The sequence below is a fragment of the Pristiophorus japonicus genome, chromosome 13, assembly GCF_044704955.1.
Source record: "Pristiophorus japonicus isolate sPriJap1 chromosome 13, sPriJap1.hap1, whole genome shotgun sequence".
Classification (NCBI taxonomy): domain Eukaryota; kingdom Metazoa; phylum Chordata; class Chondrichthyes; family Pristiophoridae; genus Pristiophorus; species Pristiophorus japonicus.
Genome location: NC_091989.1, coordinates 55,166,563 through 55,180,164, shown reverse-complemented (window position 1 = coordinate 55,180,164; position 13,602 = coordinate 55,166,563). Strand labels below are relative to the sequence as shown.

The 13,602-nt window shown below is 43.3% G+C and overlaps 1 protein-coding gene and 1 long non-coding RNA gene across 3 annotated transcripts in view; one reads left to right on the top strand and one right to left on the bottom strand.

Annotated features, from left to right (window-relative positions):
- Positions 1 to 13,602, bottom strand: part of LOC139278575 (proton myo-inositol cotransporter-like) — a 243,509-nt gene that overhangs the window by 8,548 nt on the left and 221,359 nt on the right. For both annotated transcript variants that reach the window (XM_070897498.1, XM_070897499.1), the window contains one exon: positions 5,588 to 5,709. In XM_070897498.1, the coding sequence (XP_070753599.1) occupies positions 5,588 to 5,709 (122 nt within the window). The remainder of the gene's footprint in view (positions 1 to 5,587; positions 5,710 to 13,602) is intronic.
- Positions 1 to 13,602, top strand: part of LOC139278576 (uncharacterized) — an 88,918-nt gene that overhangs the window by 11,207 nt on the left and 64,109 nt on the right. The gene's annotated exons all lie outside the window — the stretch shown is intronic.

The following is a 13,602-nucleotide window of genomic DNA, read 5'->3' as shown; positions in this document are numbered from 1 at the left end:
TGATGAAAGTATCAGTGATAAAAAAGCTATCGATGCACTGTAATTTTGGAAACTTTCAAAACCGAGCATTACAGGATCGTTTTGTTTGTGGGGTGAAAAATGATGCGATCAGAAGGAAGTTACTGACTTTTGAGATTGCTTGTCAGACAGCGAGGTCGATGGGCATGGCCGAACAATATTCCCAAGAATTAAATAATAATTACGGCCGTCAGTCAACCGAGGTAAATCAGCTGCAGGTTCAAAGTAAAAGACGGTGGAGGCCCAAAGGCTCACAAACTGGAAATTCTAACAGAGTGTCAAAGTCGTGCTATAGATGCCTGGGACAACACATTGCTCAAAGTTGTCCATACGTGAAGGCAGAGTGTTTCTTCTGCAGAAAGACTGGGCATCTTGCGAAGGCATGCTGACTGAAGGATAAATCAGTGTTCAAAGCTATCAGTAGAAATCCTAAGAGACCACATAGCATGGAAGAACAACAACAGGGCGAGGAGATGTTAGAGTTACATGTCATCAGGTGCACAAGGTTAACGGACAGCGATTTGGAAAGTATCAAAATCCAAATAGCTGTTGCGGGATTCAAGATACCAATGGAAATCTACACAGGTGCATCCGTGAGTGTAATACCGGAGTCGCTGTACCTCGACAAATTGCGTGATTTCCAACTGGAGAAATCCAAGATAGAGCTGCGAGGTTACTCAGGAGAGAAAATTCCTGTGATAGGTCGTATCACCGTATCGGTGAAATATAAAGATCAATTTCAGAACTTGCCTCTAATAGTAGTGAAAGGAGACAAGCCTGTCTACTAGGAAGAAATTGGTTGAGCTCACTGAAGCTGGATTGGAGTGAGGTTTTCTGTGTGGAAGCGAGACTTTCATCAACGGGATAAGGTCATCAAGAAGTATCCAAAGGTGTCCTGCGAAACGGGCAGTCCAATCCAAGGCTTCAAGGTGAGTGTCAGGGTACAGAAGGATGCTAGATCGGTTTACCACAAGCCATGTTCCATACCATATGCACTCAAGGAGAAAGTTGAGCAAGAACTCAAAAGACTAGAGACTGAGAACATTATTTGTAAGATAGATTGATGTAATTGGGCTACACCCATTGTTATTGTACCTAAGTCCGATGAACGGTTAGTTTAACATCTGTAGTGGGGAAAATGCTTGAAGCTATCATTAAGGAAGAAACAGCGGGACATCGAGATAGGAATAGTGCAATCAAGCAGACGCAACATGGATTCATGAAGGGGAAATCATGTTTAACTAATTTACTGGAATTCTTTGAGGCTATAACAAGCATGGTGGATAGAGGTGTACCGATGGATGTGGTGTATTTAGATTTCCAAAAGGCATTCGATAAGGTGCCACACAAAAGGTTACTGCAGAAGATAAAGGTACGCGGAGTCAGAGGAAATGTATTTAGCATGGATCGAGAATTGGCTGGCTAACAGAAAGCAGAGAGTCGGGATAAATGGGTCCTAATCAGTGGTTAGTGGTGTGCCACAGGGATCGGTGCTGGGACCACAACTGTTTACAATATACATAGATGACCTGGAAGAAGGGACAGAGTGTAGTGTAACAAAATTTGCAGATGACACAAAGATTAGTGGGAAAGCGGGTTGTGTAGAGGACAGAGAGAGGCTGCAAAGAGATTTAGATAGGTTAAGCGAATGGGCTAAGGTTTGGCAGATGGAATACAATGTCTGAAAATGTGAGGTCATCCACCTTGGAAAAAAAAACAGTAAAAGGGAATATTATTTGAATGATGAGAAATTACAACATGCTGCGGTGCAGAGGGACCTGGGGGTCCTTGTGCATGAATACCAAAAAGTTAGTTTGCAGGTGCAGCAGGTAATCAGGAAGACGAATGGAATGTTGGCCTTCATTGCGAGAGGGATGGAGTACAAAAGCAGGGAGGTCCTGCTGCAACTGTACAGGCTATTGGTGAGGCCGTACCTGGAGTACTGCGTGCAGTTTTGGTCACCTTACTTAAGGAAGGATATACTAGCTTTGGAGGGGGTACAGAGACGATTCACTAGGCTGATTCCGGAGATGAGAGGGTTACCTTATGATGATAGATTGAGTAGACTGGGTCTTTCCTCGTTGGAGTTCAGAAGGATGAGGGGTGATCTTATAGAAACATTTAAAATAATGAAAGGGATAGACAAGATAGAGGCAGAGAGGTTGTTTCCACTGGTCGGGGAGACGAGAACTTGGGGGCAAAGCCTCAAAATACGGGGGAGCCAATTTAAAACCGGGTTGAGAAGGTATTTCTTCTCCCAGAGGGTTGTGAATCTGTGGAATTCTCTGCCCAGGGAAGCAGTTGAGGCTAGCTCATTAAATGTATTCAAATCACAGATAGATAGATTTTTAACCAATAAGGGAATTAAGGGTTATGGGGAACGGGCGGGTAAGTGGAGCTGAGTCCACGGCTAGATCAGCCATGATCTTGTTGATTGGCGGAGCAGGCTCGAGGGGCTAGATGGCCGACTCCTGTTCCTAATTCTTATGTTCTTATGTAAGATTGCATGGTGATTATAAAGTAACCGTAAACCAGGTTCCAGAGGGTAATGTCCCCAATACATTGCCGAATATAGAAGATTTGTTCACAACACTGACAGGTGGTCAGATCTTCTCAAAACTGGATCTTACGAATGCCTACTTACAGCTTGAACTAGATGAGAAGGCCAAGTCATGTTTGACTATAAATACTCATCTAGGCCTTTATCAATTTAATAGGCTACCGTTTGGAGTGTCTTCTACCCCTGCCATATTCCAAGGGGTGATGAACCAGATTTTGCAAGGTATTGAAGGGATAGTATATTATTTGGATGACATACTAATTTCAGCACCAAATAGGCAAATTCATGACATATTGAATGAAGTCCTCAAATGGCTAGAGAAGCACAGAATACGAGTGTCTGCTCGTAAGTGTGAGCTATTTAAAAACTTAGGGTACAGAATAGACAAAGATGGTTTACATCCGACTAAGGAAAAACTGGATGCAATCAGAAATGCACCCACTCCCAGGAATGTCATTCTTGGGTCTTTTGAACTATTATGGGAAGTTCCTCTTAATTTTGGCTACAGTATTGAACTGAATGAACTTTTGAAAAAACAGGTCCATTGGAAGTGGTCAAAAGAATGCGATACAGCATTCAAGGAGTGTAAAAGCAAATTGGTAGAGAGCATCATGTTAGTTCACTATGACATATCGAAGAGATTAAGCTAGCATGTGATGCCTCTCTGTATGGAGTTGGGGCAGTGATCTCTCATGTATCACGTAGTGGGGAGGAGAGACCAATTGTTTTTACTTCACGCGCTCTCAGTGCCAGTGAGAGTAATTATGCGCAAATTGAAAGGGAAGCTTTGGCATTAATTTTTGGGGTCAAGAAGTTTCACAAATACTTGTATGGTCGTAAGTTTACCATCGTTACAGACCATAAGCCCCTAACAGCAATCCTCCATCCAAAGTCCCCAGTTCCAACATTAGCTGCAACCCGAATGCAGAGATGGGCTTTGATTTTGTCAGCATATACATATGATATTGAATATAGACAATCAGCTGATCACACTAATGCTGATGCAATGTCTAGATTGCCTTCCCCATCACAAGTTGCAGCCGACAGGGAAGAAGTGTTTTATTTTTCATACATTGATGAACTGCCAGTCACAGCTGAAGAGATTGGTAGAGCAACCAAACGTAACCCAATGATGTCAAAGGTGTATATATTGCAAATGGATGGCCAAACCAGGTAACAGACAAAGATACACATCCATTCTTCATTCGTAGGAATGAATTATCAGTCGATAAAGATTGTATCATGTGGGGTGCAAGAGTGGTTATACCAAATAAATTCAGGTCCAAATTATTAGGAGACCTCCATGACCAGCACCTGGGACCAAGAGTTTTGCACGCAGTTATTTATGGTGATAAAGATATTGAGTACATCGTGAGTCAGTGTACGACATATCAATCGGTAAGCAAGCAACCACCATCTGTACCATTACAGCCATGGAAATGGCCTCCCATGGTGTGGCAAAGGCTACATATTAATTTTGCTGAGTTAAAAGGACAACAATTGTTCATTGTGATTGATAGCCATTTGAAGTGGGTTGAGGTGTTCCCAAAATAACAACAAGTAAAACATTGGACATTTTACGAAGATTATTTTCTTCATTTGGCCTCCCTAAAGAAATTGTTTCGGATAATGGACCATAATTTCGTTCAGAAGAATTTGCACAATTCACGAGCAAAAATGGTGTGAAACATACCAAGGTTCCACCATACCATCCTGCTTCAAATGGTGCAGCAGAGCGCACTGTACAAATTGTAAAACGTGCCCTCATAAAACAAATGTTAGATCCAAATCCAAGGAAACGACAGTTGTCATTGGATCACAATTTGGTTAATTTTTTGATTACATATCGAAATACTCCTCATACAACTATTGGTAGAATACCAGCAGAGTTGTTTCTCAAACGACAGCCATGAACCAGATTCTTGTTGTTAAAACCAAATTTGGTGCAGTCCGTAGAAGAGACACAATTAAGACAGAAAGAGAATCACGATAGTGGTAGAGTAAAAGAGAGAAGTGTGAAATTAAACCAGAAGGTGAGAGTGAAGAACCATCACCATAAATGGTTAAAGTGGTTACTAGGAAGAGTGGTGAAGATATGTGGTCCTCGCACATATTTGGTAAAGATGTTTGATAATGGACAGGTTAGGTTTGTTCATATTGATCATATTTTACCTGCAGACATGGAAGGAGTTGAAGGTGGGAATGATTCAATTATTTCTGAATCATCAGATTGTTTTGATACACCAGTAGCAAATCCTAAATCCAATGTACTGGAAACAAATCCAGGAGAGAATCAGAATGAAAGTCTGAGTCCGAGTCAGGAAAACAAAGAGTCTGAAGTTAGAGTGAGTTCAAATGAAAATCAAGGAAATTCCATGGAGGAAAACATTCCTCAGGATAAGCCTCGAATGAGTGTGAAATCGACACCATGTTTGGAGAGCGAAGGTATCCTCTTCGAAACAGAAAACAAGTGGTAAAGTTAAATTTGTAAATATGGAAAAAAAATGTCTATATCCTGTGTTATGTATAAAATGAAAGTTATGTATGATGTTTGTTATAATAACTTCTTCATTAAGGAGGGAGAAGTGTAATGTCTGTAAGCTTGTAATGTTTGTAGCTCCACACTGTGGATGTGGACGTATTGTGTACTGCAACTGCCGAGTTAATAATAAACAGATCCCCTGTACACGGCGGCATCTTGGATCAGACGCCCAATTAGTGCAAATCTACACTGAGAAGTACACAAAAACTCTGGGTAGTTGTCAGCAAGATAAATGGCGATCGCCGTTCCTTCGCCGCTGAGAGGAAAATCTGAGCCCACGAGATCGCAACTGTGAATCACATAACACACTCATATCCACATATGCAAATATTTTTTCCCTTCTGCTGAAGTTTTAGAAACCAGATATACAATGTTTTAAAATATAACATTTCACTGCTATTATTTAATAGGCTACAATAGAATCATTGAAAAATTACCACTTTAGTAACAATTAATGTAATTCATACCAGGTGCAAAAAAGATAAGATACAGGATAAGACCCAGTAATGCAGTCCAAGAATATAGTGTAGGGCAGAAGTTGTATGCCCAAGATAATCCTTCTTTCTTAAACTCTGACTCATTGCTGCACCTACAAGAAATAAGAGATTATTGTAATGGATATTAACATTCACAAAATAACTCCGATAATATGAAATCTCAAACTTGAAAAATATTTTTTCTTGTTCATTTATGCTGAAATTAATCACATCGGAGGAACCAGGAAGATTCAGAAAGATGATCTAAATCAAAATGAACTTCAAATGCATTGCATCAGCTGAGACTGAACTAGGTAGTGGACTAGCCAGTAGAGAAAGAAGACACCAAAGTTATTAGTCTGTCAGGAGTCTGTCTATGTCGGAATATATCTTTCATGACAACAGATATTAATGCAAATCCTTCCATTACAAAGATATGTCCTCCAGAGAATTGCATTCCGTGCACCAACAGTGTGACTCAGTGAGTAGCAGTCTCGCCTCTGTGCCTGAAGGTTGTAGGTTCAAGTCCCACTCCAGAGACTGGAGCCCAAAAATCTAGACTGACACTCTACTGCACTGTTGGAGGTGCCATCTTTCGATGTAGACATTAAACCAAAACCCTGTCTGCCCTCTCAGGTGCTCAGAAAAGATCCTATGGCACTATTTCAAAGAATGGAAGGATTCGCATTAATACCTGTTGCCATGAAAGATATATTCCTAGAAAGAAGAGCAGGGAAGTTATCCCTGGAGTTGTAGCCAATATTTATCCCTCAATCAACATCACTAAAACTATCTGGTCATTATCACATTGCTGTTTGTGAGAGCTTGCTGTATGCAAATTAGCTGCCGCATATCCTAGATTATAACAGTGACTGCAGTTCAAAAAGTACTTCATTGGCTGTAAACCACTTTGGGACGTCTGGTGGTCATGAAAGGTGCTATATAAATGCAAGTCTATCTTTATTTCAAAGCAAAAGAAATACTATCACATGCTATGGTTCACAGAAGTCACTCACTCAATAATCAGTACTTACGTTTCAGGAAATTTAATTTAATTATAATCTTCTAAATTAATTATCTAAAGTCTTGAGACTTGCCTTGTAGTCATGTGTCGTTTGGAAACATTATTTTCAGTAGCTATTTGTAAACATTACCCTGTATCCTTCTGAATTATCTTGAGCACATTCACAGCACATTTACTCATTTACTAAAAATGCTTTTTGACAGAAACAGGGGAAACTGTTTTCATATACCCAACACCCTTTTAATGTTAATTACGTGGCAGCTGGTATTTCACTCACATTAGACATCCATCTACAATGGGATGTATCTGCCATATAAAATTTTTCATTTCGCAATTTCCTATATTTTTGCATCCATTAAACCTTCTGATTGTTTTATATATCTATTAAAATTGTTGACTGGGAACGCAACATTCCGTTTCAAAATGCCCCAAATCAGGTTCCTTCTATAGCTAAATCACTCTGTGTAAACATTTAGCTGAAGGTACCTGTCATGCTGTGATAGAGTTTTTCAATGTTAAATGGCAATAACTACAACAAAATACTAAAAGTATTTCTAAAAAAAATAATTAAGAGTCTGTGTGCAGTTACAAGCTCTGCCAAAGCTTCTGAGCAGCAACCTGGGATTGTGAAATGGCAACCTCATTTTTATGGATACGTAAAGTGTTATATATGTAAACCTGTATATACCTTGTATAGCTCATTTCCTGGAGTCCCAAGGGATCCCACAATCCCTTGGGAGCACAGGTATTTAAGGAGGCTGCAAAAGCTGAAGAGGTACTCTGGAGACCAGCAATAAAAGAATACGGTCACACTTTACTTTGAGTTCACAATATCCAGTCAGAATCTTTATTCATACATAACAACTGGCAACAAGATACAGATGACGAACCCAATGATGCAGAGAACAGTGGGCATCCTGGAGAAATTCTCGGAGGGAGATGATTGGGAAACCTTCGTGGAGCGACTCGACCAATACTTCGTGGCCAACGAGCTGGAAGGAGAAGCGAATGCTGCCAAACGAAGGGCGATTCTCCTCACCGTCTGCGGGGCACCAATGTATGGTCTCATGAAAAATCTGCTTGCTCCAGCGAAACCCACAGAGAAATCGTACGATGATTTGTGTACACTGGTCCAGGAGCATCTAAACCTGAAGGAAAGCGTTCTGATGGCGAGATATCGGTTCTACACCTACAAAAGGTCTGAAGGCCAGGAAGTGGCGAGTTATGTCGCCGAGCTAAGACGTCTTGCAGGACATTGCGAATTTGAAGGACATTTGGAGCACATGCTCAGAGACTTTTTCGTACTTGGCATTGGCCACGAAACCATACTTCGCAAACTTTTGACTGTAGAGACCCCAACCTTGAGTAAAGCCATAACGATAGCCATGGCGTTCATTGCCACCAGTGACAATACTAAGGAAATCTCTCAGCATACGAGTGCTGCTACAAGTACTGTGAACAAAGTGATGTTGTTTTCAAACCACAACATACAGGGCAGGCACCACATGCCTGCAGCTGCACGTCCGCAGATGTCTCAGAGTCCACCATCAAGGGTGATGAATGCAAGATCATTAACACCTTGTTGCTGCTGCGGGGGTGATCATCGTTTCCATTCATACTGTTTCAAAGGGTACGTTTGCGAGGGCTGTGGAACAATGGGACACCTCCAACGTATGTGCAGGCGAGCTACAAACCTTGTTAATCCTGCAAACCATTATGTTGCAGAGGAGGACAGATCACGGCAGATCACAACGAACCAGAGCCTCAGACTGAGGAGGCAGAGGTATATGGGGTGCACATATTTACCACAAAGTGTCCCCCGATAATGCTGAAGGTTGAATTAAATGGACTCAGGGTGTCAATGGAGTTGGACACGGGTGCGAGCCAGTCCATTATGAGCAAAAAGACTTTAGAAAAATTGTGGTGCAGCAAGGCCTCAAGGCCAATCTTGACTCCCATTTGCACGAAACTGAGAACTTACACAAAGGAACTGATTCCCATAATCGGCAGTGCTACTGTAAAGGTCTCCTACGATGAAGCAGTGCACAAGCTACCACTCTGGGTGGTACCGGGCGATGGTCGCATGCTGCTCAGCAGGAGCTGGCTGGGAAAGATATGCTGGAACTGGGATGACGTCCGGGTGCTCTCGTCCGCTGACGACACTTCGTGTGTCCAGGTCTTCAACAAGTTCCCTTCGCTGTTTGAACCAGGCATCGGGAAGTTCCAAGGAGCAAAAGTGCAGATCCACCTAATTCTGGGGGCATGACCCATCCATCGCAAGGCGAGAGCAGTACCCTACATGATGAGAGAAAGGGTAGAGATCAAGCTAAATCGGTTGCAACGAGAGGGCATCATTTCGCCGATCGAATTCAACGAGAGGACCAGTCCGATTGTTCCAGTCCTCAAGGGAGACGGCACCGTCAGAATCTGTGGTGATTACAAAGTAACTATCAATCGTTTCTCCCTGCAGAATCAATACCCACTACCAAAGGCAGACGACCTTTTTGCTACGCTGGCAGAAGGAAAGACTTTCACGAAGCTGGACTTGACCTCGGCCTACATGATGCAGGAGCTGGAGGAATCATCGAAAGGCCTCACCTGCATCAACACACACAAAGGTCTCTTCATTTATAACAGATGCCCATTTGGAATTCGATCAGCCGTGGCGATATTGCAGAGAAACATGGAAAGCTTACTGAAGTCGGTCCTGCGCACGGTGGTCTTCCGGGACGACATCTTGGTTACAGGTCGGGACACAGTCGAGCATCTGCAGAACCTAGAGGAGGTTCTTAGTCGACTCAACCACGTGGGGCTCAGGTTAAAACACTCGAAGTGCATTTTCCCGGTGCCTGAAATGGAGTTCCTGGGGAGAAGCATCGCGGTGGATGGCATCAGGCCCACCGATTCGAAGACAGAGGCAATCAAGAACGCACCAAGGCCACAGAACGTGACGGAGCTGCGGTCATTTCTAGGACTCCTGAACTACTTTGGTAACTTCTTACCGGGTCTCAGCACACTGTTAGAACCACTGCACGCCTTACTGAGTAAAGTAGACGAATGGGTATGGGGCAAAAGCCAAGCAAATGCCTTTGTAAAAGCTAGAAAATTGTTATGCTCAAACAAATTGCTTGTGTTGTATGATCCATGTAAGCGTTTGGTACTAGCATGTGATGCATCGTCATACGGCATCGGGTGTGTACTGCAACAAGCTAATGAATCTGGGAAATTGCAACCAGTTGCTTATGCATCGAGAAGTGTGTCTAAGGCTGAGAGGACCTACAGCATGATTGAAAAAGAAGCATTAGCGTGTGTTTATGGGGTAAAGAAAATGCATCAATATCTGTTTGGGCTCAAATTTGAATTGGAAACTGACCATAAGCCACTGATATCTCTTTTTTTCAAAAGTAAGGGGATAAATATGAATGTATTGGCCCGCATTCAGAGATGGGCGCTCACGTTGTCCGCATACAACTAAGCCATCCGCCACAGGCCAGGCACAGAAAACTGTGCCAATGCTCTCAGTAGGCTGCCATTGCCCACCACGGGGGTGGAAATGGCACAACCTGCAGATTTAGTCATGGTTATGGAAGCATTCGAGAGTGAGCAATCACCCGTCACAGCCCGACAGATTAGAACCTGGACAAGCCAGGACCCCTTACTGTCCCTAGTAAAAAATTGTGTGCTGCACGGGAGCTGGTCCAGTGTCCCAGTGGAAATGCAGGAAGAGATAAAGCCGTACCAGCGGCGCAAAGATGAAATGTCTATACAGGCAGACTGCCTTCTGTGGGATAATCGGGTAGTGGTCCCGAAGAAGGGCAGGGGCACTTTCATCAGTGACCTCCACAGTACTCATCCAGGCATTGTAATGATGAAAGCGATAAGCCAGATCCCACGTGTGGTGGCCCGGTATCGATGCAGACTTAGAGTCCTGCATGCACAAATGTAACACATCCTTGCAGTTAAGCATTGCACTCAGGGAGGTGCCACTAAGTTTATGTCTTGGTCCTCCAAACCGTGGTCCAGGGTCCATGTCGACTAGACAGGCCCGTTTTTGGGTAAAATGTTCCTTGTGGTCGTAGCTGCGTACTTCAAATGGATTGAATGTGAGATAATGTCGGCAAGCACGTCCGCTGCCACCAGTGAAAGCCTGCAGGCCATGTTTGCCACGCACGGACTGCCTGATGTCCTTGTGAGTGACAATGGGCCATGTTTCATCAGTGCCGAGTTCAAAGAGTTCATGACCCGTAATGGGATCAAACATGTTACATCTGCCCTGTTCAAACCAGCATCCAATGGTCAGGCAGAGAGAGCAGTGCAAACTATCAAGCAGGGCTTGAAGAGGGTAACTGAAGGCTCACTGCAGATTCGCCTATCCCGAGTCCTGCTTAGCTACCGCACGAGACCCCACTCACTCACTGGGATTCCACCTGCTGAACTGCTCATGTTAGTTCACCCTGATCTACATGAACAGGTAGAGAGCAGGCGGCTTCAACAAAGTACATATTATGATAACGCAAATGTATCATGCAAAATTGAAATCAATGATCCTGTATTTGTGTTGAACTATGGACAAGGTCCCAAGTGGCTTCCCGGCCACTGTTGTGGTCAAAGAGGGGAGCAGGGTGTTTCGGGTCAAACTTTCAAATGGACTCATTCATCGGAAACACTTGGACCAAATCAAACTCAGATTCACGGACTATCCTGAGCAACCCATCTTGAACCTTACCTTCTTTGACCCCCCAACATACACACCAGTGGCAACCGACACCGCGGTTGGCCACGAAGCATAACCCATCACCTGCAGCAGCCCAGCAGGGCTCACCACACTAGGCAGCCCAGCAAGGCCAGCTGCACGGCAGCCCAGCGAGGGCCCAACAAATGATTCACCAAAACCAGCATTTGCACCGAGACGATCAACCAGGGAAAGAAAGGCCCCAGATCGACTCACTTTGTAAATAGTTACACTGTTGATTTTGGGGGGGGGGGGGGAGTGTTGTTATATATGTAAACCTGTATATACCTTGTATAGCCACCAGAGGGCTGATCCCCTGGAGTCCCAAGGGATCCCACAATCCCTTGGGAGCACAGGTACTTAAGGAGGCCTCAGGCTGGAGAGGCACTCTGGAGACCTGCAATAAAAGACTAAGGTCACACTTTACTTTGAACTCACAGTATCCAGTCAGACTCTTTATTCATACATAACATAAAGGAAGGTAATAATTTAAGTTTAAGTTTATAATTTCATGTCAAAATAAGTTAGCCAGTTATAGCTCTCCTGCACTTAATCCTACACAACCCCACAAGTACCCTCTTTCCCATGTTCTTTTTAAATCTGAAACCAGTGAGCAGCACATCAGCTCTTGAAACACTCTTCTCCTCGTCACCCACCCATGTAGCATCAATTCAGGCCTTTCCGTCCCCTTCCCACTGAATAGAGGAAATTGATTCTGAGCCATGCTACTCCTCCCATTGAGCACAGAAATAGTTGCCAGCTCATTCAGCTCTCAGTTTCTCCCCCACCCACAATCTTCCCTTCTCCTCTTCTCCCATCCTTCCCTGTTATCCTAATCTCACTCTCTCCTCTCCATCATCTCTTCTGGGTCCATATATCCCCGGACTCTCATCTGGCTTCGTGGACTCCCTGCTTGTAATGCCAAAGGAGATGGATTCTCGTGTGCTGAGAATGTACAACTCCAGGAATGGAGAGATATCCAACTGTAGAGTGATAAATACTCTACTCATTAAACCACGCTGATCAACCGAGATCATCATAAACCAATCAGTTCCTGGCAATTGATTCCATAATACACAAAGCAGCCATGTTAATTTTTCTCCCAGGTTTAAGTAGTATGTGAATTTGACATTTTTCTCTGTCTCTCCCCACAATTCCTCCCCTAATTTAGATTTTTTTAAATATTTTAAGTCAGGTAATAATTCTAAATGCTCTGCCTACTACTACAGCTACAAAGGTGGCACGCCAACTATTTATTTGACAATGCTGAAAATAATCTTTAAATTCTTGTACGCAAAATAGTGTGCCTGTCAATGGAATGTGTTGCATATTTGACCTTCAAGAGGCATTGCAAGCAAACAATAATTTTCCCCAAATTTATTAAACATCAACAGGGTAAGGGGTAGGCCATTTAGGACTGAGGTGAGGAGAAACTTCTTCACTCAGAGAGTTGTTAACCTATGGAATTCCCTGACGCAGAAAGTTGTTGATGCCAGTTCATTGGATATATTCAAGAGGGAGTTAGATATGGCCCTTATGGCTAAGGGGATCAAGGGGTATGGAGAGAAAGCAGGAAAGGGGTACTGAGGGAATGATCAGCCATGATCTTATTGAATGGCGGTGCAGGCTCGAAGGGCTGAATGGCCTACTCCTGCACCTATTTTCTATGTTTCTATGTTTCTATGTTTCTAACAGTGATGGATCATATCAGGAAAGCAATACTTCCTGAAGCTAATGATATGCTGGCTGACAAGGAAGTGGAAGGTTCAGCCTGATTTTAAGTGAATTGACTTCAAAATGAATGGCTCTATATGAACTTTAATGGCCATGGAATGGGTGCAGAGTTTTGGAGCCTTAGGTTGATTGGAGTTTACAGTCTTATGCCAGCCAGAAACTGTATCCAGCTACTCAAAGAGAAGCTGAAATCAGGTATTTGTTCTCTTGTGAACGATGTGTATCATAACACAACTGAAGATTTTATGAAAGCTGAAGAGCAATCCTGCTACGTGCACACAGTTGAACTTGAAGTACAATAGTCAGCCTTGCCGTTTTCCCCATCCCATTCTAAAGTTGCCTGAGGGGTCCAATTGCAAAGGTGCATATCAGCAAGCCCAATGTGACAGGGATCATAAATACAGTGAGGATCAAGCTTTCGGCATTAATGATCCATTTCTGTGGGGACTTTCAGCGGCTGGAATAATTTCTACAAATTTTTACTCACACCTTAGTAATTCTGGATGCTTCTCTGTA